Source organism: Odontesthes bonariensis, chromosome 3 (assembly GCF_027942865.1).
Source record: "Odontesthes bonariensis isolate fOdoBon6 chromosome 3, fOdoBon6.hap1, whole genome shotgun sequence".
NCBI classification, from domain to species: domain Eukaryota; kingdom Metazoa; phylum Chordata; class Actinopteri; order Atheriniformes; family Atherinopsidae; genus Odontesthes; species Odontesthes bonariensis.
Genome location: NC_134508.1, coordinates 15,308,336 through 15,336,187, shown reverse-complemented (window position 1 = coordinate 15,336,187; position 27,852 = coordinate 15,308,336). Strand labels below are relative to the sequence as shown.

Below are 27,852 nucleotides of genomic sequence, written 5' to 3'. Positions count from 1 at the left end.
ATCTTAGCCCATTCCTCCATATAGATCAGTTTCAGCTCTGGGAGGTTGGGGGTTTTCCTCATGAACTGCTCCCTTCAATTTTTTTAAGATAAACACAAGAAACTTGTGCTAAAGAAAAAATGGACCAGACTCAGTGAATAATTCCCTATAATCCCTACATAGATCAGTGGGCAGTGCTGACCAACATGGAACTTCCTTTCATCAGTGTTTCGTCTAGTTGGGCCCACGACACCTCTAGGAGGCTAGACAGTGATCATTGGCGTCCCAGAGTCACTCCACCTAATGCCAGCCATCACTGCTCCTCACACCACAACAACCATCTTTTTTCTTTTTTTTCCCACAACCGCAAGCTACCCCAGCCTCTCAGCAACTGCACACCAGCCACAGCGTGGGGTGGGGATACAAACCCTGGTTCGGGTAGAGGGTAGAAATAGAAGAGGTAAAGATAAGTAGTCCTATTTCTGTTGGATTCAGGTCATGGCTTTGACTTTATATTCTCTCTCTTTAACTGTTATTTGGTCAAATGATTATGTCCCTTCTGTAATTCACCGAGAGATGGGCTGACGTTTTCTTGTAGTATTCATTGTTGTAATTCAGACATGGCCAAAGCAAAACTGAACAGGTTTGATGGAGAGTTTTTTTGGAGAACTTAAAGACTGTTGAATGTCTCAACATAATATTCTGAAGTGCTTCAATCTTGATCAGTAAATTGTGTAAGTGCAACTGCTCCTCTCTCTTAAGGTTAACTGACAGCCTTCTTATCTGCTCCCTGAAAGGGCCCCAAGTGAAGGTCGAAGGTCGACTCACTCTTCACTTGTTTATTGGGCAGTGTTTGTGTTTTTTAGCAGCCAGGCCCACTTTTGACATGTTAGAAGAATTTAATTCTGGATTAAAGTTGCAATGTCTCACCCCCTCAACTAAACATTTTCCAAACAGCCTATGAGTTTGTTAGCGTGAACTTTAGCAAACTGGAGCTGGGCACCCGTGTCTTTTTTTGAGAGCAGGGGCCTTTTCTTTTCAGCACTGTCATGCTGATCATTTTGGATCTCAATAAGGGTCCTCCTGATGGCAAAAATGAACACTGACCAGTGTGAGAACATACATGCAGTCACTCAGAAATTACTTTGAGTTACCTTGTTGGTCCACCACTCTCTACAAGGCCAACAAAGGCCTTTAAATCCCCTCATATGCACATGTGGGTTGGTGGAGTTCAAATGTATTTGAGAGGGATTTTGTACCTATTTCCAGCCTTATGAGGAGGTCACTATAAATCTCCTGTTATGGAATGTGCTCTGCAACGTTCTGCAAACGTGTGTGGGGACTCTTCTACTATAAAGCCAAGATGGTCTAAAAGACGCAGTATGCGGTTTAGCGTTGTCTTATATAAATATGCAAAGCCATCCCCTGAAAAAGATTGTGTCCGGATGGGAGCACATGCTGCTCTAAAAGCTTTATACCAGTAGGCATCGAAGGTCCCTTTCCGATGTGCAAGTTGCCAGTTCCACAGGCACTAATGCACCCCCACACAATCTGAGAAGCAGGCTTTGGAACTAACTGATGACAACAAGCCGGATGGTCCCTCTCCTCTTTAGCCTGGACATTGCAGCATCCACGATTTCCAAAAAGATGTTTTAAATTTTGATTCATCTAATCACGGATCAGTTTTCCACTTTGCCTCAGTCCATTCTTAATGAGAGTGGTCCAGAGAAGATGGCCCATTTAATGTCTTCTTTTCTTGATGAGTTTAGGCACAGTTTTGTGGGGACAGTCTTCTGTTGTCCCCGTCCCAACTCTTTTTTTAGATGTGCTCGTTCCATCAATGTCAAGATGAGCTCATATTTGTCGTGATATGGTTTTCTATGTTGTGAATATAATAGTGGTTTATGACACAATTCTGATCCTATTTACATTTTACACAGCATCTCACATCTACAGGAACTGGAGGTGTTGAACATATTAATGGTTCTCACACTTTCAAGCACCTCTGTGGCCTTCATCTCCTTTCTCCTTTGGTGGGTGTGATGGACTTTTGTAATCTTTGAACAGACATGGAAAGACGAGAGTTTTGCAGCAAACCCATCTGTGTCAAGACAAAACTACTTGCTTTGACAGGACAACACAAACAATCGCCCCGCATGTTTGTGGCGTTGTCCTATTGAGAGAGTTTGTGCGCATTAGCGCGCGCCACTTTTGCTTAAATGTGCTCGCGTGTTGGTGTTGCTGAGTCAGGCGCGGCGACTCTCGGCCCCCCCCCCCCCTCTCTCTCGCAGTTGTTTCTCGCCAGCGAGACTTTTGTTTTATCCGCCGACGTCATGCCGTCTTTCATTTGGTCTGAACAGCGAGCCGCGAAGCCGTCCTCTCCCCGTGGTTAATTGTGTTTCCTGAGACTGGCAACTTGTTTCGTCAGTCAGCGCATGTGCCGCCCATGGGCGCTGCTGTTTATCCGCTGTGCTGCTCCGCCGGTTGGGCTGTCCGGTGCGCCTCTGCGGTCGGTTCGGGAGCTCCGTTTTTTTATTTTTATGAATGAGTAAACGAAACAGGGGGAAATGCGAGTGACTGCTGAAGTCCCCTGCAGACGGGCTCCAGAGGGGGCAGCCACCGATGAGAGGGATTAACGGCGGAGCGGGGCCGCGGCTCATTGCGGAAAAGCGAGCCCGTGACTGCAGACTGGCGTGAAAACGCACCGCGAGGGAAACGGGCTCCATAGCGCAGAGCAGCGGAACAAAACCGCGCTTTGATCACAATGTAAGTTCCTCCGAAGCTGCAACTCGTTCAAACATACGAGGAGATGGAGCTTCTGCTCGCATGCCTCATTTATATTCTCTTACTATTGTCACTGCACGGTAGGGACAAACACAACACCGAAAGTATGTATCTGACTATGTGATTTAGGCTATTTATCGATGATACCCTCTCAGGTGTAATAAATACCACGGCGAGCTTCTTCTGTCATTTTTTATTTTTTATTTTTACTGACATAATTGTGCTGCTCTGTGTCCGTGATAAACATGAATAATAGGCTCCTCCGTAATACCTCCACTCAGTCTCAATGAGTTGTCTTCCTTGCAGGTCCATCCACATAGTGGCTCTGGGCAGCGAGTGTCCCGGAGGAGTCGGGCCTGGGGAGGAGATAATGGGCCAGGGGCAGCTTCAGGGGGGGCTGCTGTGGAGCTACTTGGGTCACGGTGCGCTGGTGGGACCCTGCGACATGGAGGGCAGCCTGCAAAGTCCAGCCTTCATGGAGTACACCTCACGTGTCTTTGGAGATGTTACTGTAGTGGTGCGAGATTGTCCCAGCTGGGTAAGAGACAGCAAGCAGAGACAAAACACAGCAATGAATTCAGCTGGGCCTTTGGCTGGCTCATTCATCAGTGTTCCCATGTGCATTAAACAGAGATGTTTAAGATTCATCATCTGCATGCCCAAGATGGCAAAACATGCCAGAAAACGGTGGTGTCATTTTTCCAGAGCATTGTCGTTATGGGAGAGTGTGTGTCACTTCACTGACACGCTGTTTACTTTCCAGTCCGCTTATTGCTGCTCAGAAGACATACGGTACAAGCATTTCAAATTAGAAGGCCTAACAATGCTGATTGCAGGCTTCATAAAAACATCCCTATTCTTGGAGGACGCTATTTTAACATGCACTGCACAAAAAGCCCAGATGAAAGACCTTTTGTTCCTAATGGCACATGAATTTGAAATAAAGGCACTGTTGTGATTTTGTAGACACTGTACATGTCCTATTATACAGCTGTCGCTCCGTGTAAGGCTTGTAGGTGGAGAAGTCTGTCAGTCTAATTCTCTTTTTCTTTGTCCATTTATATTCAAACTGCAAAGAGCTTTCAGTCGGTTTTTTCTTTTTCTTTTCTGCCTAATGACTTAAATCAAGTTGGTTTAGAGCAGCTAGACTCACACAAGCCCTCAGGGGTAAAGTCCCAAGAGCCTACGACCTTGAGGTATTTAGACTTAAAAGGGGAGGGGTCAGTGCTATCTGAGCTAAGATTTATGGTACAGATTGAGCATGCGGGCTACTCTGTGTATTGCATTTCTCATGTATCTGCCCTCCTCCCCCTGTTTTCTATTTGTCATCCTTTTCTTGTCTTACTAGGACTTGCTGGACAGCGACTGGGCCAGTGTACGGAAAGTTCTTGAGCAGGCAGACATCCTGGTCATTAAATATTCAGTCACAGACAAGCTGGCCTTCCAGCAGGTCCGGAACGGCTACGCCCCGAGGCTCCGCCCTCTCCTGAGGCACTGGGGTGTGCCTGTGATTCTTGTTGCTGTTGGAGCGCGGCTGAATGGTGAGCACGCACGCCTTTGCTCTGCGTTTGCTGGTTTTTGGTTTTAGGAGGCTATCGTGTTCTCTGGTGTGGGAGACCACTGTCTGAGTCTTGTGTCCTCCAGTGTCCTTCCAGTAATGAGGGGGATGCTCATGATTAAATCTCCCCATGGTTGCCTATAGGCTGTCAGCTCGCATGCCTCCCCGAAGGAAACACACCAAAGTAAAACACCAAATTTGCAGTTTTTGAAGCCTTCCAAGTCGGCAACAATTCATAATTATGGCCCAAAAGGGAACCACAGCACTAGTGTATCCCTTACTGTAAGTAGATTCGGGCATTTTGGTGCAGCCTGACTGGAGGCTGATTGATATGAGAGGCATTGACGTACACATATGTTTGCACCTTACGTAAGTCTGTGAGTGTTTATTTGCAGACATGCTGACCACTGTTAAATTCAGAATGTGTAAACAAGCCCATCAAACAACCCAGGTTGTATTTTTAGCCTGTCTGCTCAACATACTTTGAGATCCTGTCAGAGCACTGCTGCAGAGTGATCACAGTGGGAGACTTTGCAGGAAAAAGAGAAGGTAAAGAGGAGGGAGCGAGGAGCTATAAGCTGGAGCCTTTGTTTGTGTTTTCTTTGTGGCTGCTGTGAGTATTTTCATTCTATCCCCTCACGGCTGCAGAAGATGACGGCGGAGCTCTGAGGACTTCCCGCCGGTTGACTTCAGGCCACCTAAGGTGCAGCTGTGGTAACGAGCGCTACCATTCGTGCGCTAGCGCAGCCTTTAAACTGGAGATGAACGGAGGAGTGCAGACAGATTTGTCCAAGGGCACGCTCGCACACAAATGTGCCTCTGATATGCCAAGTCACTGCTTGTCAGAGGCTCACGGATGCTTTTCTTTTCCCCCTTCCTACCCCTCACTCACTGAAACACACACTCAGCCGAGCTGTGTCTCTGTGTCAAGCCTGTAGGTTATTAGCCGTACGATATACCAAATGCCTTGGTTCACGCTGCCTTTCTCTCTCCTCCTTTGTACAGTCTTTCTGTGGTCTTTTCTGCGCCCTCAAGATAATCCCCCTTTTTCCTCTGTCTGACACTGTCCGAGTTCTCCATGCACACATGCCACACAGTGCAGCCGGTCCTTGTACACGTGCCACTGCAGATTTGAGTCAGTTAGATGATCTTAGTCATATCTGTAATCACCCCCCCACCCCCACCCCACCCCCCTCTTTGAACTTAGTGAAGATGTAAAAGCTGCAGTCTTGAAGCGCTACTGAAAGATTTCTCATTTCAGAGCCTTTAGAGCCACATGTGACAAAACTGAAAACAACTATATTTCACAAACTTGAAGTACATATAAATGAATGCCTTTTAAAAAGAGTGAGGGAGAGAAGGAAGGAGGATGCACGCTATGAAACCACGCGTAGCTGTGGCCTGCGGTACCCCGCACATCAAGTAACTTTAAGTTTTAACTACTAAATTGACAAAGGGAGTGCATGTTCTTTTACTGGGTGTCTGTGATGTTGTAGGTTCAACGTGTTCTCATTCTGTTTTTATGTACATCCCAACTAATTTGGAATTGGGGTTGTGTAATGCTCTTAGACGTTTAAGGTCGTTGTATTAAGACATGATTGTATACTTTATTTCTTCATAGAGCATCAGTCAGTGTGCAAATGGCAACACCCTGAGGGATGAGTGTGTTTACATATAGCCCTAATACAGTGTTCAGCGATGAAACTTTCCTTTAACCTAAAGTGTTTTTATTGAGAGCTTTAGAGAGTAGTGGAAAGATGTGTTCAATACGTATCGACCCATGTCAGGTGTGGGCATTAGCACTGGGGATGTTGAGTACCAAATAAATTTTAGCCTTTCATTTGCAGTGTGCCGTGGCGCTCCAGCGCTGCTCATTTAGTCACATGTCGATGTTTTTTGTCAGCTTTTGCTGTCTTATTGACACTAGTTTCACGTTTCCTAAAAAGCTCAATGTAACATCAATAACTCACGCACCGCTTCTTCTAGATTACGTCATACACTTACTACTCGCTACTTCATGACTCGTGGTTGTATAATGCTAATAAAGGCTCTCTGTTTCTATTCTTTTCCGTGTCCAGATGAAGGCCCTCCTTGTACGTGTCCGTTGTGTGCGTCTGACTGGAGCAGCTGTGTGCCTCACAGCGAAGGTCTGCAGCTGTCCCGGGACCTGGGGGCTACCTACCTGGAGCTGCCCTCTCTCAACCACGTTTTTGTTGGTCGCTACTTTGGCAGCGTGGTAAGTGATAATGCAACACGGGAACCAGTGGATCCAGTTTGAAGTGATGTTTGAAGTCCCTGATGCTGAGTGTATGTGTGTTTTTTTTTTTTTTTTAAACCTCATTCCCTGAGGAACCCAACATTTCCACATTAGTTTCATGCTTTAATCAACTGATCTTTCCAGTGAATTGTTCTTAAGGTGAAAAATGAATGACTTAATATCACTGCTTTGGTCTGTTTTGTTCAGCTAGAGTACTTCATGATCCAGTGTCTGAAACACAAAGCCAAAGAGAGGCCGGAGAAGAGGCGCGGAAATAAAGTGAATGAGCTTCGTCCCCCTCACTTAGAACAACCAGGTCAGAGGAATTTAATGGCATGAGTGATGCTGCCTTTACTCGAGGTAGCATGGATGTATGTCTCGTTTGCTTTCCATAAACCAAATCTTTACCTTTTTCTTCAATCTTCTTCCATTGTTTTTAATTCACTAATGCACTTTCTAAATGTTATGAGGTTATTATAATTTATTTACAAAGTACCTTTCTCTGAGTTTAGAGAGTATTTAGTGGACTGACTGGATTGTTTCCTCTTCAGCTTACTTAGCCATAAAAAGAGCTGAGCACAAAGGTTTGTGTGGATCAATATTCTGGTTCCAAACTGGAAATGAGAAGAGAGACAAAAAAAGCTAGGTTGACTGCTTTTTTTATTTTCATCTTTAAGAGACATTTGAATCAATTCAAGTCAGCTGTGGGCTTAAGTGTTTTGAGTTGAGACTACTCAGTTCAGGATAGGAGAGGATCACTCCTTACGCTCATCTTTAACAAATTGGTCTCTATCAATGTCTCAAAGATTAAGCAATGCAGGTCTAAGTCCACATGGCCAGTTCAGTGAAATTGCGAATGGGTCATTGAATCAGTTATGGTTTTAGCTCATATAAAATATTATAATTAACAAGTTTAGATTGTAACATTGATTGTAATAATAATGTACTCCCTGCAGATGGAAGGCCTTTTCAGGTGAACTAATTTCCAAATGAGCTGAAAGCTTCAACAGCGATAGCTGTTGTACAAAAAACTTAACAACAAATAAAACAAAAACACTCATTTCCCTTTTAGAAGCTAAAGCGAGGAAAAGTTCCCCAACATGTTGTTCAAAGGGTTAATCAATAATCAAAAAATGGCCAGTTGATTGTTGACTTATTATTTAAGAAGTTCAGGTTCATTGCGAATTGCAGATTAAATTACATTTAAGCTTCAAAACGAACCCCTCACAGAGGGATTTTTAGGCTCCAGCATTAACATCTACTCGCTGGCAGATTTACTGCAGGCTTAATGAAGCTGGGTCTAAGCCAATCAGATTCTGCTAAACACAAAAAAAACGCTAATTATGAAGGGATAAGTGGGCACGCTGATCAAAAGAGGCTAAAACTCCCAGAATCACACACGCATTCATACGCAGTGGGCAGCTTGGAGAGAGGACCTTTCATTACTGTAGAAAAGCTTGAAAATAATAAGCCAAGCTACAGAGTTTGACAGCTGCATTTCTGTCACTTCTTCTTAGTCTTAATGTTCCACTTTTTTAGACTGTGGGACTCTAAAATCTAAAACCAGCTGCCATTCTTAACCCTCGGATGTTGATACAAACTGAAAATATTCTCTGAATTTGAAAGGACATAATCTGAAGTAATGGCTTGCATGAGGCGTGCTGAATTCACAGCAGTACCATGTTGCTGCTGCTGCTATGCGATTTTTTTTTTTATTTAATTAAATTTTTTCATAATATGGACACCTGGAAATATTCAACCCCAATCGAGCTGTTAAACTGGTGTTAAATATTGATCTGGCCACTCTGCCGCTGTGTGTATTTAAATCTGATGCAGTGACTGAAAGCTTAAAGTCCTGCCAAAAATGGAAGCAAGTGCTGGTGGATTTATTGGGGCCTGTCCGACACTACTTAACTCAAGTTACGGGGGTGGCTTACATTAAATATGACGTGCACTGATTCAGGACCAGCACGGTTTTCATGGCTAAATTGGAGCAGCCATAAAAAGGAAGATGAGGTGCAAAGAGGTGCCGTGTGTATTCAGCACAAAATAGGACTGTGATATGAGACCCTGTTATTGCCCCGACCGAACGCTGCCTTAACTCTCCTGCTCGCTGTTTTTCATGTTTTATTAATCTGACTTCATGAATGCAGGAAACATAAATAACGGACATTTGTTTGTCTGCCCCCTTTTGTGCGTCTTTAAAGGCTGTTGATTCAAGCAGGTCTTTCAGTGAGATGTTTTTGTTCAGTTTATCCCCTGTTGTCAGTTTGAAACTAATGCCCGTTCAGGTTTTTCTGAATGTTGTTCACATGTTAACCTCATCTAAAATAAACAGCTTTGCTTAGACCTTTTCTTTTTTTAATCACCAAAATAATTCAAAACCTAACTGACAACAGACCAGAATCCGGTGGGGTGGTCCAAGCTTGTGTCTTTCCGGGACTGTCAAACATATCTGGAAGCACTTTTTTCTCACTTGCACAGCAGAAAAGGCCATAGCATGCCTTTAGTGTCTCTCATCTCTCTCACTTTATTGGCTAAAAGACTTCACTACACTATTGCTGTCACAGTCACTTTGTCCGTGTACACCCCATTTCTCTCAGACAAAACTTCAAGCCAAAAGAAGAAATCAATAGTGGAAGAAGACAAGTTTATCTATATAGCAAATCTCCTAGCAGGCTTTGAATATAACACATTTGGCAGATTTTTCTTATTAAGGCACGAGCTGAATTTCAGCTGTAATTGGTCATTAAAAGCTCTCTCCTTTTAATCTGTCTTGCTACCCCTTCATCGATCCTTTTAGCTCGTCTTCCCCCTATTCGAGTGGAGGAGTCCAGCTTTTCCCAGGACATGCAGTGGCTGTTGGAGCGTGGCGTGCAGTTCGCCGACGTGGCTTTCTATGCCGGGGATTCTGGGAAAGAACTGGGGTGGGCACATGCGGCTGTGCTATGTGCTGTCAGCCCATACTTCAGACAGCTGCTCCTGGGGCCCAAGAACAGGTAGGAGAGGTGTTTATACGTTCACAGGAAGGAGGTTAATAAGCTATATCACCACCGTAGCCAGACTGAGCTCAGCTGCTCCAAACTCTGCCTTCAGTGTAACAGCGAAGCTCTTTGTTCACCTCTGGTTGCACAGGGAACGTCCACAGTCACGATGTATTTGCAGAGAGCGGGACGGAGGCCCCAATTCGCTGCTCTCCACCTGGGATGGGGGCATTATTGATGACATGCCACGATCAGACGGACACGTGACGGGACGCCTCACTCGTCTGGTGGTGAAAGACCCCCTCCTGTGTATGTGCTTGTGGGAGACTCTAATGTTCATTTACAGAGGTAAACCCACCTGTCAAACACAGCTCAGGTGAAATTGGTGTTTTTTGTCTTTTCAGAGGTGTCTGTTTCCCATGTCTAACAACCATTATTCTGCTCGCAAGACGCTTGCACTTCTGGACCTAGAGCTGTCTCCATCCATTACAGAAACAACTCACATCATTGATAGCGTTCATTATGCACATTATTTTCTCGATTAGTTCATTCATTGCTCCTCAGAATAACACGCAACATATTTAAGCATCTAATAACAATAAGGAATACATATATTTGGTTAGTTACTCAAGAACAAACACATAAGAAATGAGTAGCAACCCAGTAATCAATGCTTTTTTCATATATATTTCCCTCATAGCTCCCAATGTAGGAGGATGGCACATGTAAAGATTGTTTACTACAAATCCGACCGGGAAAGGTTATATCGGTGAATCATCAGTTAGTGATTAGCTGATAATGATCCATATATCAATTCTATCCCTCTTCTCTTCATGAAGCGCTCCTCCTTAACTTGTATCCAAAGACTGAGCAGCTCAAAACAGGAACTGTAGTCAGTACTGACAAAGCTGTAATTGTGAAAACGATTACGTACTCGGTAACGATCACCATGAATCATGATAATGTTTCACTTCACCTCCAAATGAAAAAGAAACTAAAAAGGTGAAACTAAAAAGGTGAAACTAAAAAAACGTAATTGACCATGGAGTATTCAGTAATGAATATCGGAACTGTTCTGAGCTGCTCCACATTTTAATAAGAGTTCATAAGCAGCAACTCACGAGGAAACTCTTAGTATGATCAATTTACAGACATCAATGAACTAAGTATTACCCATACAGTATTCTGCTGGCACTTTTAAGGTTAATAGTATATTCTCCTGGTGTTTGAGTTATCAGAGTAAGGCTCAAAAACAAAGCATACATTGTATGGCATTTCCTCATTATTACCTTGAATATGGATAGTCATGTCTCCCTTGTTGTTAAGTGTAACTAATTTCCAATTTGCTATCACGGAAGAGTAAACTAATCCACAAATTCACCCGTTGAAGAAGTCTTGTTGGTATACCAACACTGCCAGGAAGTGTTTTCAGTTGACTAAATGCTAAAAAAACATTCTATCAGTAACTGACAGTAAACAGGTGTTATATTTGCGGTCTTCCACATCTCAGTTAGGTGTTTTAGCTCATGCTGATACATGCTAACACAAAGTATATGCTGAGGCTGATGGGAACCGGTTTTGGAGTACTGCAGAAAATATCATTCTGGTGATGGAAAGATAGGGAACCGCCATGATTAGTTGGATTCTGGAGACAATCAAATATCAAGTGGTGGAACAATTCACATTGCCATCCCAAGAGCTGTTGACCTGTTGTTAGCATGTCCAAAATCAATTATTCTGTTTTTAACGCTATTAGCTCTACATGTTGATTTCGATACCCGACTAATCTTTTGGGGTCAACGTGGTCGTTAAAACACAAGTGTACAGCGATGAAAAGCGGCGGAAGACGATAGGGTGGGGGAGCAGGGGAGCAGCAACAGTGCTGCCTGCCATCCTCTGTGATCAGTCCAAGATGAAGTTGCCCAAACTGACATTCTGGCAGCAGGATCAGAAAAGACAAAAAGCATCTCGCCAGCAGCAGCGATGGAGTACCTCATCCAAACAAATTAACACAGCGAGGATGGTGCAGTCGTTACTTTCCCATCACACTACACAGTGAAGAAGTCTGTTATTCCCTGCCATTAAATGTGAATGTTTGCATTGCACTTATACTGTAATGACATGTCGAATAATTGTACTACTTTGGCGATTTTTAGTCTCTATGTTTGCGAGGACAGTGTTTCAGCCCTGATCCTTCCTGCTTTGTCAATGTAAACACATTGTGCACATTACATACAGTTAACAGAGTCTGACTGAGATTCATGAGAAGGTAGAGAGCAGTTAGTCTTTCTCTAATAATTAAGATGTAATGATAAATGCCCCCTGGCAGCAGAAGCCAGTCGGCCTGCTTCTGGGCCTGAGCCAATGCTCCATTACGCCGAGGAACAGAAATCAGTCAAATTGAAAGCACTTGATAGTAAGCAACAGTAGTATTTCAAAGTCGGACCTGATGATTCATTTTGTGAACGTGTGATCTGGCACTGCTTTCTTAACCTGTATTTGCACTTGGCTACCTCAGGCCTCTCGTGTTGAATTTGTCTCCTCCCAGCCCGGTTCTGTTTATCATGATGGAAATAAGTCAGGAGGGACACTGAGGGGAGGCTTTGCAGAAATGTATAGTATTTGATGGCTAATCTGCTAGAATCTGACTCTGAAACAGGTTTGAGTGCTCGTATTCACAATAACCTATGACGAACTTAATGATGAAGCAGTCTTTAGCCTCTCTCAATATGGACGCAGAGGAGTGCAGGTATCGAGTTCATACTCAAAATGTTGGAAGTATGAAGCATCATTTAACAGGTATGTGATGTCCTCTGTGACTGTAATAAAAAAACATTCTCGGTCTGCGGCTTAGAGTCTGCAGAGTGTGCGCGTTTGATCACAGCACTCTCACATGCCAGCACTCCACCACAGGCTGCATGTCGTGCACGAATCCTCGCGGCAAAAAGCTTTTCTAGCGTCTGATTCATGGCTGCCTGTTAACATGTATGCGAGCAGCACTGATGCTCTGACACATAACCATAAGAGGTGGATGCACACACGCTTAATATGGTGGAGGGTTAACAGAGAGGGGAAGAAGATTATAGGGCGAGACTGCTTCTCTGTGAGTGACTGCATGAATAAGAATAAGGGCCAGTGGTTGAAATATAGAGGGGGGGGGTGTTTCCACGAGCACATATACAGTACTGCGTGTGTGTGTTTTAGGAAGAAAGGAAAGTACTGTGTAGGGTGAAAATCGAAGGTGGCAGAATGTGAAGATGAGACCGGGGGGGGGGGGGGGGGTGTTGGAGGAGGAGAGAGCAAGGTGGTGCTTTTCTGCAATTGTGTAAGAAAATGTGCTAGTAAAAGGCTGAGCACCACAATGTTCTGTTAGTGTGTGTGTGCGAGTGTGTGTGAGTGATCGAGGTTTGGTGAGAATAGGGCAAAGAAGAATATGTGTGCACGAGCCGAGTGAAATGAGAATGTCACGTTCCCAGAAACCCCTGCAGGCGGACAATGTTAAGTCGTGTGAAAATAACTACAGTTAACCTTCAACACGAAGGGTCCGATTGCATGTCTGAGGGAGCAGACATTGTGTACAGTACGCTGTGTGTATTAGTGTGTTTGCTTGAATTGGCTTAAAATGTATGAATGGGATCTATGCCCACCAAAACATTCAGAGTGCACTGAGCAAACATCAGGCGTTCATTTGCTGTAAACGAACTGCAAACTTTCGTTTGTAATTTAGATCCGCTCGGTCTTCGGCTGCAGCTCATCTTCCCACCACAACTTTATATTTCAGCAAAGTCGCTGCATCAGACCCACAGTCTTATATCACTTGACTGCGTGAGGACAGTCACAGAGACCATGACTTTGCATGTGAGACGTTAACACTTCGAGACTCTGTCGACTTTTGTGGTCCGCTGCTGACTTAATGAAATTGTCACTTGGTAGCAATTGCGTGCATGTGCATAGTCTGCATAAATAGTACACGTGCAGATGAATCAATGTGTGTGTGGACACTCTTTTTAAGATTTTATGCAACAGACCAGTTGTTTTTATACAAAAATGAGTAAGATGTGAAATTAATGTAGTTTAGTCTAAATTTCAGAGTCGGAAAGGCAGCGCGGACACAGTTAAAGAAAATCTCTTGGAAATTAGCTTTAATCTGTACAAACCACTCCAGCAGCGTTTTTGCTAGTTTATTAAGTGATGACATAATACTTTATCACTTTGTGGATTTATTTGTGGGATCTGGAAATGATCTAAGTGCTTTGAAGCTTTTGCTTCCTCTTCATAAACCGTGTACATTCAATTTGCTTTGTTTTACCTCCGTCCTCTGGCGTGTATATTTGGTGCTGGTGTTGCCTGTCTGCATCACGTCAGCACAACAGCTTCTGAGCTAATCTCACACCCTGCATTGGAGGTGTGTGCATGATGCTGTGTCATTACACCGCGCTGTGTGTTGAGGTAATCCCTCTTTCAGCATAAATGCCGTCATTATAACAAACGATGAGCTAAATCCTGCCCAGTAGAGCTTCCTTCTTCCCTCGGCTGCCCGCTTATACCTGAGTCAGAGCGCAGCACTCTGTTTAACCTGTGTTAAACAGAGTGCAGAGTTTGTGGCTGTGGCCTGGGTCCAAGGACAGTAATATAAGCATTTTGGCTTCTTTGCTTGTTGGTTGCCTACTTAATTTTGGGCTGAAATGTCTTTAAAACTATTAATGTGTTGTCATGAAATTATGAGTCATAGTCAATATTTCAATTTAAGTTAACTAATTCACTTTTATAGATAGTTACTGTTTTATCCCCATCATGCATCAAAAAGTCCAAACGTCAGTTTGTGTAACATCTCCCTTGACGAGTATCAGCCAGCCACGAGTCTCTCAGTTCTTGTTCCACATCTGAGTTTTTCGGCTGCATCTCATGATGTAGGCTATTGTTGGATTTAAGGTGCGTTAAAGAGGATCACCGTGCCGTCAGCCATCCTCTTTAGATTTCCGGCTTTTATTTAATTGCGCTGTTTGACAAACCCCATTGCCAATATTTGATTGAATCCATTAGCTTCTACCAGTGAAATGCTCCCTGTGACACTAGCCACAAGAGAAATTCCGCACCCTGTCTTTCCAAACGTGTCTTTGCTCACTGAAATTTTAAAAAGTCCACAAGACTGCATTAATCGGCCTTTATTTAGATGCTCAACTTTACCCCTGAATCTTCTGGTGAGGAGACAGGAAAGGCTTTTCTCTGACAACTCTTTAATGTTGGTGAGATTTGTGCAGGTGTGGCTGCGCCGTGCAACAATGCATCACCATTCCAGACTCTTGATTAATCTTCCTTAAAGTCTTTGTTCAGTCAGACAATGACTTATTTGCCTTTCTTGCATTCCTACTACCGGTTCTCTCTGAGAGTTTTCCTATTCTTCCGGACCACAACATCTCCACTGTTGCTGTTAACTGCCATATTCTAAAATCACATTACAAATAAAAGAAACAGCTTTCTGAAAAATAATGCCATCTCCTTATATAAAAGACCAAAACAATAGTCCTGCAAGTCATCTTTTACTCATTTCAGTATTCCTTTTCTGTAATTATGGAGTCATAAATACAGATAAAGATACAAATAAAAATGAAGTGATAATCGAGAACAATAACAACCATTACGTGGCTAATTGAGGGAGAATTACTATTTCACAAAGCCCTTTTATTCACTTTTTTAAACATTCGTGGAATCTGGACTGGGTGCGCCACCCATAACCGCCAAAGATTATGTAAACGGGACGCATTTAACAAGAAGCCAGCTCTCAGTAAAACAGACGCCGAGTGTTCAGTAAAAGGTATGTGGGTGGTCAGAGCACAGTGCCAGCAAGAAAATAGTTTGCCTGTGAATTTCTAAAAAACTGCACTTGTTGTGGGCCCATAGAATAAGTGTGTTTGTGGATATTTTGTAGGAGCGTGGGAGTGGGAGCACCTCCAGGAGGCCCTGGAAGAGAAGCTGAAGAATTCAATAGCTGTGACTCAGCTTATGGAGCGCATACGGTCCCTCATCGGCAGAGAAAGGGTGAGGTCTTGTATTGAATAAATAGCACAAAAGAACAATTTCTTAAGGTGTGCATGACATAGGTATGCAGCCCTCCCTAACAGAGGTCAAGCCACTTTAATGTGTCAAAGCTACGCTTTGAATGTATGAACATGTAGTCTTGTACCTTAATTAGAGAGATCCTGTTTTGAATCTGTGCAGTAGTACCATGGCTATAATTAACCTATTTACATAATTAGTGCTTTAATCACCTCTCAAATAATAAAGGAATTAGCTCAAAGTCGACGAGAAGTCTGCAAGGAGCAAAAGCACAACACAGTATCTAAAAAGACGTCGCTTCAGCCATGAACACCAAAAGTTGGTCGTAAAACCTGCTGCATCACAATTGTTTCGTCTGTATTTCGAAAGCATGATATAGCTTTGTGTAAAAAAACAACAGACTTTGAGATTTAGAGAGGGATCAGGAAATATGACCTGGCAAGCCTTTTGGCCCTGTGCATGTTCCACCAACCCAACATGATAGAAGTAGGTCTTCCACTTCAGCGAGCTGACACACTGAGATGGAATGGCCACTTTAACGTGATGAGACGCCATAATGCTGTCATGATTTGATCTGTTCCTCTGCAAACCCCTCCAGGCCATCTGACGCTAAAATTGGTTGAATGGAACTTTCATTGAGCTTTGCTTGGATTTACGAAATCAAAGCCCATTATCCTGCCACCGTCTCCACTAAATACTTGCCTCTCTGCAGCAGAGGAGTGCGAGAATGTGGGTCCTTTGTGCTTGAGTGCACTAATAAAGGTCGTGAAATGGTAATGAGATGCTTCACGATGCTCATTTGTGGACTTGACAAAACCGTGTCTGTAAAAACATTTAAAAAAAAATGCACTCACACACTATCAGCCTTTCCAATTCTACCTGTTTCATCAGTATGTCACATATTTTGCATACTTTCATTGAAAAAAACTGTAAATGAGCATTGATGTTTTGATATTGGGAAGTTTGGACAACCGTCTGGTTCTCACTCTGTTTTCAGTGTTAGCCAGTTCCACTCATGTCGCTCTTGGCATTGCAGTTTGAGTGTGTTTGGGTAGCGTTAAGCAGGACTGGCAGAGGGGCCATCTGTATTCCACGGGGGAGGCGCGATAGATGCTCAGAATGGCAATTTGCTGGTAACAAGTGCCTGACATAAGCAGAGGTATGCTACCTTCCAGTGTCTGATACTTCCGGCTTCCTCTCCACTGTGTGTGTGTGTGTGTGTGTGTGCAGGCCTCCAGGGACACACCAAGTGCACGGGCAGCTCAGCTGGGTCCTCAGACTCTCGTCAACTTATTCAATTCTCCTCTTTACTCCGATGTCATCTTCATGGTGCAAGGTAGGGTCAGGCTGATCAACTGAAACTTCCCCAGCGGCTGGTGCGTCCGGAGCAGTCGCAGGCATCTCTCTTTGCATTTACAAATGCACGCATCGTCTCACACAGCAAAGGAAGGTCACATTTTATCACCTGTGATTGAATTATGATCTCAGTCCCGGGCCTGATCATCCCTTCGGAGACAAAATAAGATAAAACAGCCCTTGAGACATGCTCTCTTCCGTTCCTGTCGTGCTTCATCTCGATTAAAGCGCCTCCTCGCTCTTAAACCTTGAAAACAGAACAAATGCCCCAAAGCCTCTTCTGATCAATATTTATCTAATCAAAAAAAAGCAGTGATCCTTTTTCTGTCTGTGCCCCTCGGAGCTAAGAGGTAAACTTTTAGCGGTCGAAGAGGAAATGTATCGGAGTATATTTAAAAAAAAAAAGAAAGATCATTTTCTTTCTTTAAATTGCGGGAAATCATGTCAGGATCTGTGGCCAGCTTTACGTGCCCCTTGTTTCCCGTTGAAACGGCACATTACCACCATCATCGCAGTGAAGCCAAATGAACCGAGTTTATACATGTGGAGTGCCCATTTGAGGTCGGCTAACTGAATACGATTTAACATGTTCATCTGTTCCTTATCGGGTTTGATGCCATCAAAGTATTAATTGGCAATCCGTTATGATTAAATACATTAATTATCATCTGTCCTTGTTTGTTTGAACATGTCTGAAACGGGTCCCGCCGTTTCAGACATGTTTCTGGACGCTGCTCTGCAAATTTAAACGGGGATGTTGATTTTTTGTGTACGATTTAGGAAGTGTGTTGCCGGCCCACCGGGCAGTGCTGGTGGCCCGCTGTGATGTGATGGCGGCCATGTTCAGTGGGAAGTACGCAGAGGCTCGGAGCAGAGTGGTTCCCATCCACGGTGTCTCCTCTGACACCTTCCTGTCCTTCTTGGAGTACCTCTACACTGACTCCTGCTGTCCTGGTGAGTTTACTACACACAACCTGGAGGTTAATTCAACAGTACTGGCGTGACTGCTGCCCAAGAGTGCACGACTCACAGGCACATAAGCTGCTAATACATATCTATTGGGGGAAGGGGAAGAGCAGGAGATGAGTAAAGGGAGAATCTTACAAATTTCCTTTGTTAATAAGAGAACAATAAACAGTTGATTCATTTTTAATTGAGATGACAGTTCACATGCTGTGCACAGGGGACCTTTGATTTAAATGTAATTTTTTCTCTAATTTGGCATAGTTTACTAATCAAAAAACACTTAAAGAGGTGCATCTTTTTTTTCTTTTCTCTCTGAGCTTTGGTCACAAAACAAAGACGCAGATGACAGGTCCCATTTTCCATCCGCGTGACCGCGACGTGTTGCCAGCTTCAGTCTCAAGAGGCGCCGAGACCCAGCGCTGAGCTTAAAATTGAATTAGATTCAGTGAATACAGACCCGTGGCATCGCTGCTTCAGCTGCCTTTAATGTTGCCATGTCACAGACCCACACACGCTGTCGCTTTGTTGTCACAATCTGTCACGATGTGCGCCTGCTTCTCAAAGTAATTACTGCCGATAATACTCAACGGTCATGGCAGTGAGCTGCAGCACATTGCCTGCACAGAGCTGCAGTGGATTTTAGGTCCAGCTGCAGCCTTATCGTGGCATCAAGCAGAATTAACTGTCTGTAATGTAACTGATTTTAGTTTGGTCTGGGGCTGGAGAAAAGACGGCATGCAGTGCTCATGTCAGCCTGACATGTTTGCAGGTCAGTCACAACAACTGGATGAGTCTCATTTTTGTGTGTCTTCTGTCCCTTAATGGTAAGAGCTTGCTAAAAAGCTCTTTGAATGATGAGGTGCTCGTGTCTGAGGCAGTTGAAGGGAAGTTTCTTTGAGTTTTTAATGAAAACTAAACAGCAGACTGCAGCGACTGTCGTGCCTCTTATAACCAAGGCTTTATCTGCAGGTTATTTCAAATTCAAAAAGAACAATAACAAAGAAAGAAGAAACGCGTCACAGTCGTTAATAATTAGGTTGCAGACTGTGTTACCCAGAACTTTGTCTGCCCTCTTCCTTTGCGATATTATATAACATGGCTGTTGAATACATGAGGTGAAGCCTCAGAACAATCACTTCACAATAACCAGCTCCCAGTAGCTGATGATCCCATTAGTTTGAGGCAAGAGATCTTTTTGATGAAAAACTGATGATAAATCCAGCAAGAAATCCGCAAGATCCAGCTTCATTACGGCTGGGATAAATATCTCTGCTTCCAGAGGAACAGTTTGAGGGTCAGTGCCATGACAACAGGAAATTAAAGCCAAGAGGCTGCAGTCGTCCTTCTGTTACGTAAGAACACAGCTCTCAAGGTCAGAGCAAGGAGACTCCATCAACATCTGGGACGAAGGGTGGGAAATCATAGCGGGAAGACTATCGGAGTATTTCATCCAGAAAATGTCCACAGTGCATGTGACAGAAGACGCTCTGAATGCTCGTTTGCGTAATTGTGCAGCGGGATAGAACAAAGCTGATGTGTTGCTGCTGCTCTGACAGTGCAGCAGCCCGTCTGAGAGCCAGTGTGTATGTGGAGGTTGTTGAACAGGGTGTATGGTTAACTAAGAAGAATCGGGCTGCATCAGGGGTAATCTGATTGAGAATTGAACATGGAGCTGGATTGATTGATCGCTTATTTGACATTTTTTGTGTGTACTGATATAATTTAACAGCGTGGATAGCTCAGTGGATAATTATCACAGAGTTCTATTTGAAATAACGGGCAGGTGAGAGGGAATTTTTTTGCCGTTCTACAAGTCAGAGATGTTGCAAAAGGGAGCGCATGTCTGCTACACTGGCAATGTTATGTTTTAAAGGAAGTGGAATAAGAAATAAAATGGCATAAATCATCAATTTTTTTATTCTTGATTTGAGATAAATGTGACCAGGTTGATGCAAATGAATTCTCTCGTTTTTTTTTAAAGGCACTTTGTCAGCACTTGAAGAATGTTGCAGACAAATGTATTTAACTTTAGAGGAAGTATAGAATAGTATTATAACAGTTTTAATACATTTATTTTTCTTAAAGGGATAGTTCGCCTCTTTTGACATTAAGCTGTATGACATCCCATACTAGCAATATCGTTTATGAACACTGACTTACCCCCTGCTGCGTCCTGTGAGCCGAGTTCCAGCCTCGTTTTGGTGTTAACGAAGGTAGTCCGGCTAGTTTGTTGGGGTTTAAAAAATAAAGCGTGCCAACTGCCGACAGCCGCGCCTGTTACAGTGTTTACTGCTCGGTCTGCACTTCGGTCTGCACGGTCTACACAGCACGCAGTGACACGAAGGGAGAGAAAATAGCGGCAAGCGATTGTGAGGTCTGACTTTTTCCTGGAGAACGATTTTGTGATGCAAATGTATTACTCTTTTGAACGCATATTGTTTTGAGAAGCAAAACGCTTTATTTTTTAAGCCCCAGCCAACTAGCCGGACTACTTTCGTCAACGCCAAAACGAGGCCGGAACTCGGCTCACAGGACGCAGCAGGGGGTAAGTCAATGTTCATAAACGATATTGTTAGTATGGGATGTCATACAGCTTCATGTCAAAAGAGGCGAACTATCCCTTTAAAGCTCTTGATTTTTGTGTGAACTTAGAGAAGTGAACTGATAAAAAATATATAGCTATTTTAACGAGGAACATTTTGAAGCTTTTCATTTCCCCCGGAGCTCTTTGAACTTAGATAAAAACGTGTACGGCTCATGTATACATCTTGAATAAAAGAAATAAGTGAAAACTGAGTACAGTGTATGAGACGCTGCTGTGTGTGTCTGTGTGTCCAGCCAGTGTGCTCCAAGCCATGGCCGTGCTGGTTTGTGCTGAGATGTACCAGGTGAAACGACTGCAGCATCTGTGTGAGGTGTGCGTGTGCGCGTACCTTCAGAGCATGCCCAGCCGAGAGCTGGCGTCGACGGGGATCAGCGTGGTTCGACTGCTCCGCAGAGCAAAGGTCAGTGCCACCACAGAGCGTGCGTGGGTAAAAAAAAAAGAGCAAAAGAGACCATCTGAGGACGAATTTTGGGAATTGATGACTACTTTATTATGATAGAACATCTCCAAAATGCTTTGTATTTATGGAGTAAATTTTTTTTTGCTGTTTGTATTTCTAATTGTCCAAACATATTTTGGCTGGGGTGCAATGTTTTTACCAGGAGTTTCTCATGGCCTCCACGTTGAATGGGTTTGATGGGAATGACACCTTATTAATCGGAAAGTGGGAAATTCTTTTTAAAGAGAATTAAAGCGGAAGTTCTTTTTTTTTTTTTTTTAAACCTGGACCTTATTCCTGGCATAAAATACATTCATCTACTCACCGATAACAGTTTGGTGAAAGTCGGCATCCTTCGGAAGACATTTCGGTCACTCGAGATCTGCGTATATCCATATAACGGGAGTGAACAGGGCATTAACAATACAGCCCCTAAGTAAGGCATTATCTGTCTTTATTTCACCAATACTTTAAGACGAATAAATGAATGAACTATTGCACTGTTAGTTCAGAGCTGCCGTGTTGTTGTTATTGGGGGCTATCGGGTGCTTTCTACACACGCGTCTAGTGGGATGACGTCATCGACGCGCACCGCTGCACCACAGCTTATTTATTTATTTATCATCCCACTAGACGCGTGTGTAGAAAGCCCCCCGATAGCCCCCAATAACAACAACACGGCAGCTCTGAGCTAACAGTGCAATAGTACGTGTTCATTCATTCATTCATTCGTTTTTGGAAAATTATTTATTGCGGCTCCAGTGCAGTCCACTGCATGGAGACAGCTTTCTTTATCAGTTTGTCTAGTTTCTTTGAGTCGCTCTGAGGCTGCTGCCCCAACATCTTAGCTCCCTCAAGAAGAACAGTCTGCTCTGTTCCTCCTCGTCTACAGCCTCAGCTCGGTGAACCTTAGATAAGTTAAAATCTAAAGAAATTCTGTTTTTCTCACCTAACCTCCATCTTTCTATTGATTCCCAGTGCCACAACGCAGAGCAGCTGTACGTTTGGCTCCTCCACTTCATCGCCAACAACTACCTGATCTTCAGTCATAAACCTGACTTCCTGGAACTCTCAGGTCAGTGGAAACTTTACTCCAAATGTCTGAATAAGCTACTTTTAAGCAACAGTTGTGCAAATTGACGCATTGATAAATATCAAAATTACACTGCTGATCGTTAGGCTCACAGAGATCAAAATGACTCCTGAATTGGATAAGGAGGGTGTGGAAAATGGACGGATGGGGGATCCAGCATGTTTGGTGTGAACTTGCCCATGATGCAGAGGTCAGATTGGGACATTGAATTCTGTACTAGACGAAAAGGTGTTGGCAGATGGGTCACATTCATGGCACCATGAATGCCTTCGGATAAAATACCAAAACCAAAATACAAGCTGACAAGATGACTCAGAGCGTGTCAAGACTTGGCAGAAGAGCACTATTCCTGAATGGTAGCGAATTCAAAGCACACAGCCAACACACATCATACGTGACTTTCTGAAGGAGAAAACATGACCAACTATGACCTGGATAAGTGTGTTTCTGCAACTGAGTCTAACAGAAGAAGCTTCAGAGTATTTTAATATAAAGAGGCAGAAACAAGCTCTCCAGCAAAGTGAGGCTGAAAAGAAGTATCTCTGAAGAATGGCGGAACAATTTCAAAATGAGTAAATTTCAATCTGAAGAGCATTGAATCTGTATTTAAAAAAGAAAAGGGACAAAAAAAACAGGTCAAGAGTTCACTTCACTGGCTCGTGTTGCATTCATGCTCTACTTTTGGGGCCTGTTTTTCAAATATACAAAATCCTGGAGTGTAAGTAACAACGCTACGTTGCATCACGATAACCCTTCAGAAGAAGGTCTACGTATGGTTTGTTAAATGCTGTACGTTTACGCTTGGATTGTTTGCAAGCAGCTTGTGAATTTAATGGGCAACAAAAAAAAGCAGATAAAGACAGGCTAATGGCCAAGATTAACAACAACATTGCATTGCTGAAGCACATTTTATTGTCATAATTAGTCATACACACTTGACTCATTTAAAGGCCATTGGACGGGTACTGAAGGGTACAAGCAAAGTAAAAGATAAAAGGAAAGAGACAGCAAACAACTGATTATCACTGATATTCAGTTGCTTGTTAGTAGAAACAAATTCTTTGATATTTTATCCCTTTTAAACTGTGTTCATTGCAGCATGCTAGGCAGTTATTACTGTGTGTGTATCTAAGCATGTGCCAAGTACAATAAATCCATGTGTAACAGTTTTTTTTTTAGCATAGCATCATATAGTTGTGTTCTGCAATTAGTTATGTATGATTGTGTTTCTGCGTGTTCCAGAGGAAGAGCGTGAGCAGGTGGAGAGGCTACGCTGGCCGTCCAGGGGCTACCTACAGGAGCTCAGCGAGTACCAGCAGCGGCGGCGCAAACTCCGCAAGTCCCGCTGCATCATCATGTGATCGCCAAAACCCTGTGGAGAGAGGGTGGGGAGGAGAGGGGAATTCAAAGAAAAAGAAAGAAAGAGAAAAAGATATGGCAGGGAGCATGGTCATTAAAATGTGGAGAACCCTGCTGGACTAAGGTTTGGCTCTGAAGGACAATGCTGCAGAGGAGAGAGTTCACGGACCAATCAGACCAGCAGAGGAGTCTCCAGAGGAGTAACTCTTTGCAGAAGGACCGCTCCACTGTGGGCAATACAAAAACTATCCATCCTTAAAACCAAGTGTGATTTTAAAAATGACCGTCTGACCTCTGGCCAGAGGCTCTGTGATATAATAATTTTCTACGGGCTGATGCAAAATAGTGGATTTCAAAGATAACCCAAATAAAAACAAACAAAAAAAATATATATATATATATATATATATCATACAAACAATATATCAGTTACCCAAACGTGTGTTGGAAAACAAAACCGTGCAGAATTTTTCACACTGAGGGTTTAATGGGTAAATTTAACTTCAGGTTGAATAAGAAGGAGAAAAATAAGATACCCGATACCTGCGATACCCGGCAATGTCCATCTTTTGTACACTGGACACAGGATGGCCACTTCATGGATTAAACCCACGAGGGCTCATAACTAAAACTCTATCCTCTTGAATTTAGAGATTGTTAAAGTGCGCATGATGAAGAAAAAAAAAAAAGGAAAAGACGCACATCCAGCAGTACACTGAAGTGGGTGCTAGATAAAAAAAAAACAACAACTAAATCAGCAGAGGAAAAGAACGATTTGCACACCTGTTGAGATGTTTCGAGAGCCGGGCCCTTCTTCAGACTAATGATTTCTGTGCACAAATAGAAATATATAAATACCAAAATAAATTGGAAACATGCAGCCATTCGAAAATACTCAATGTAATATCAGATGAGCATCATAAAATCTACTTCTGCTATATAAAAACTAGACTGAATGAGAGATCTATACAGAAAAAAACATTTTCAAGAACATTCTGCCTAATAACATGGACTTACATACAGGAAATCAGGGTGAACCAGCCATCATAAATACTCATTAGAAGAGATGCTCTCTGTCTGTTAGTGAAGGCAGTATAAGTCGCATCTGCGCTTATTTGTACACTCGCAGTTTCGTATGTCGTTTTGGATAAGGGATTTAAGATGGCGGCTCTGTACACAGAAATCATCAGTCTAAAGAAGGGCCTGGCGCTCGAAATGTCACCAGTGGATAAAAAAATCCTAACGGGAGCTTGTTAGCGTTGTTCTCTAAAGTGTGCCCACCCAGTATTTCCACAGCTGAAACAATTGTTGCGTCTCATTTTCTCAGCGGCTCAATCAGCCCTTCAGCGGAGCAGTGAGCGGCATTAAGAGAGTGCAGAGTTTTAAAGCAAACGCTGAAGCGGCCGGTGTGCACAGGCGTTGCTCGCTACCATCTGTAATATATCAGAAATTCAGTTTGGCTTCTAAGCAGGACCAATCCAATTACCACGACTTTTATGAGATTCTTTCACATCTAAAAATCGCAACATCAGTGAGTGTCTTCTAGGCAAATTCATCTCATGATTGAAAACCTGATTGAATACATTCCGGGTCCAAATGAGGCTAATTTTCTTTTGTTGAAAAAGATGGCCGGGGAATGAAATCTTCAAATTAAAACTACACTTAGCCTGCACTCAAATCAAGTGCTCTGTGCATCAAATCCAGCACAGCAATCGATATGTTTGACATGTTCACGTTTAACCTGCTGAGCTGAAGTTTTATACCATTTCTTTGGCAAGTTAAATTTTTTTTTTTTAAAAATGAGTCCTTATTCGTCCGGAGCAACACATTAGAAAGATTTGTCCGTCACAAAGAGGCAAAAGCCTTTCGTAGCATTTACAGAAGTGGAATTGAGATGTAGAAGAAACCACAATAATCATGAACACGAGTGAGCACAGTAAAAAATAAAAATAAAAACCTCGCTGCCTCTGGGTTGATAAACAGCATTTATTTATCCTTTTTTTTTTTTGGCTATATTGTTTTTAATCATAACGTGATTATGATTTCAGGTGCTGCAATTATTTTTGTATCCTACAATATGTGGACATTTTTTTTTTTTTTTTTTTTTTTTTTTTTAAACACATCAGGGGAAAAGACGGCAGGGTCGCACACCTTTACAGTTTAATGTTTCACTGCTCTTTACCAAAATGTTGGAAGAAAGTCCTGATCAACGTGTTATCAGACGACTTTCTGACCCGCTTTTTGCCTTTGAATTACGAAAGAGTAATAATAGTAATAGTCGGTATAGTATTAGTGCAGAAATGTTGCCGTATATTGCATCAAATCAGGCAACCGCAAGAAGATTAAGATGAGAGAGTATGCGAGCGATCTGTAAGCAGTTCGTATGCCTTTATCCTGCAGGTTCACAGCAGAAATCAGAGTTTGTGTCTGAAGAAATCCTCAAATTAATCCTCAAATGAATCCAAATTGACCAATACAGTCAGTAAAAAGCAGGTGAAACTCTGGACTGTAAAACAAAGTGGACCCCGGTGCTGCATCTGCACCTGGTGTGTGGTGACGCCCACAAGGCTGCGCTGGGGCAGAGCTGTACAAACTGTAGATAACATGCTGTCTCACTTGAAATAAAGACATGTTTTAGAATGAACAAACCACTGCTGCTTTTAATGGACATGTGTGCCTTATCTATTCCCAACTGTTTGCCCACTGACGCCAGCCAAACGATGGCTTGGGAGGAACAACTTAGTTTGACTTTATTTTACTGCGCTTACGTGGAGGAAAAGGGAAGATGTAATACGAGTGCCTTTGACGTGTCCCGTACCTGGACGTCTGGAAGCAGATCACTGCAGGGCCCCGATAGACTGCAGCATGCCCTCCAGTTTACCACTCTTAGCCAGAGCCGCAACGTCGCTGCCACCTCCAATACACTTCTCACCGATGAACACCCGCGGGACCTGCATGACAACCACATCACAAATGGAACCACTTACTCGTGCACGGAGTAAGGTCATACAATACATCTCTGAAAAGTTGTGTGCGTTAGGGTGGGCCCTCTTGTGTGCTCATGACAAGATGCACATCATTCCTGCACGGAGGAATGAGTGAGGATACAGAGCAATGCAAAGTGGGCCGTCAGTAACTGGTGAGTGGTGTTGGGATCAGCTGACTGGAGGAAAACCTTGGGTACTCCTTGGCCTACAAATAATTCTTGCAAAGCTTTGGAAAATGTAGATTGTCTGCAGCTGAATTGCCCCCTCCCCCCTTTTAAAACAAACAAACAAAAAAAACTATATAGGCTTTACAAAACGCTTTATGATTCATAAAAACTAATAGAAACACTCAAACAATACTTCTGTTCGCACTCCATTCTCTACATTCACACACACCAATGAGCAAATATAAAGGAAATGGGATCTGCAATGGGCTCCTTCTGCTGCTGTTCCCGGATGAATCAGAGGGCGCAGTCCTATTGCCAGGGTGGAGTCCATTTAGTCCCACTCCCAAGAAAAACACCAACAGATCAACCTCTAAACGAGAAAGTTGGTCACATGTTGACACTCAGTGTTATTTCGATTACATTAAATGTTTTAAGAGACAACATGCATGTGTTATCTGGCATTTAACTAGTTAAAAAAAAAAAACACAAGCTGCTCTTTGTACTAATGAAGGACAGTAACAGGTGATCGGTGTGTTTGGTGCTCGGGGGGGGGGGAGCAGTTAAGAAAGACATCAAAATATCTCTCTGAGGAGGTTTAGGTTGTGTCAAGACAGACGACGCACTTCCGGTGTATAGTTAACAAAAAAAAACACGTTATTTTCAACGGTGAAAACAAAGAAGACATGGCATTTCCACGTCGTTGGAAGTTAAATTATTCCCAGGTGCGTGAAACACGAGAGAGCATTCAGTGTTTACCGTGCGGGCTCCGGTAATTTCCACGAAACAGTCCTGAATGCTGTCCATGTCGCTGCGTCCGCATATGTCAATAAACTCCAAATGCCCGGGTTTGAACTTGTACTTGGATAGCACGTCTTTGGCCGTGATGCAGTACGGGCACGTGGGCTTCATAAACACCACCACTTTGTCGCCTTTGATCTGAGCCTTCACAAACTGCTGCGCCATTTTAAATCACTCGGAGAAACACTCAGATGTTGGGGAGTGGTGATGCGGCGGGAGATGAGAAATTATATATCTGCGTTTGGCAATTTATGTTAATGAGGTGTGACGTACAGACACGTCTACCATCTTAAAGACACAGTACGTCTTGCTTCGAACACGCACCAACCCAGCCAGATAAGACGGCTGTCCACACCTTGCAGGTTGCTACGGAGTAGCACAACTAATTGTAGGTACTATAAAGAACCGCTGAGAGTTATTAGAGGTCAGCAACGGAGTGAGAGGCAATGCATTTTTCAGTTTT

The 27,852-nt window shown here is 43.2% G+C and overlaps 2 protein-coding genes across 3 annotated transcripts; one reads left to right on the top strand and one right to left on the bottom strand.

The window, feature by feature from the left end:
- Positions 1-1,685: 1,685 nt before the first annotated feature.
- rhobtb3 (Rho related BTB domain containing 3) lies at positions 1,686-25,548 on the top strand. 2 transcript variants are annotated; one of them, XM_075460473.1, is made up of 13 exons: positions 1,686-2,745; positions 3,070-3,301; positions 4,112-4,304; positions 6,400-6,557; positions 6,786-6,894; positions 9,382-9,577; positions 9,714-9,910; positions 15,492-15,601; positions 16,850-16,955; positions 17,756-17,929; positions 20,780-20,946; positions 21,964-22,060; positions 23,321-25,548. In XM_075460473.1, coding segments are annotated over exons 1-13 (1,860 nt in total). In that variant the 5' UTR covers positions 1,686-2,743; the 3' UTR covers positions 23,440-25,548. The 2 variants fall into 2 exon arrangements, with proteins under 2 accessions (XP_075316588.1, XP_075316587.1); XM_075460472.1 differs by lacking the exons at positions 21,964-22,060; positions 23,321-25,548 and having other exon boundaries at positions 1,688-2,745; positions 20,784-20,929.
- glrx (glutaredoxin (thioltransferase)) lies at positions 22,951-27,638 on the bottom strand. The gene is made up of 3 exons (XM_075460474.1): positions 27,348-27,638; positions 26,256-26,388; positions 22,951-23,450 (listed from the first exon to the last, which is right to left on the bottom strand). Exons 1-2 carry the CDS (start codon positions 27,552-27,554, stop codon positions 26,275-26,277), a joined length of 321 nt encoding a protein of 106 aa, XP_075316589.1. The 5' UTR covers positions 27,555-27,638; the 3' UTR covers positions 22,951-23,450; positions 26,256-26,274.
- Positions 27,639-27,852: the final 214 nt, after the last annotated feature.

Excerpts from the sequence above, each read along its gene's own strand:
- glrx (XM_075460474.1), bottom strand. The coding sequence starts at position 27,554 with ATGGCGCAGCAGTTTGTGAAGGCTCAGATCAAAGGCGACAAAGTGGTG. Across the intron at positions 26,389-27,347 it reads AAATTACCGGAGCCCGCACG|GTCCCGCGGGTGTTCATCGG; the intron begins GTAAACACTGAA and ends GTTGTCATGCAG.
- rhobtb3 (XM_075460473.1), top strand. Across the intron at positions 16,956-17,755 it reads TGTCATCTTCATGGTGCAAG|GAAGTGTGTTGCCGGCCCAC; the intron begins GTAGGGTCAGGC and ends TGTACGATTTAG. Across the intron at positions 17,930-20,779 it reads CACTGACTCCTGCTGTCCTG|CCAGTGTGCTCCAAGCCATG; the intron begins GTGAGTTTACTA and ends CTGTGTGTCCAG.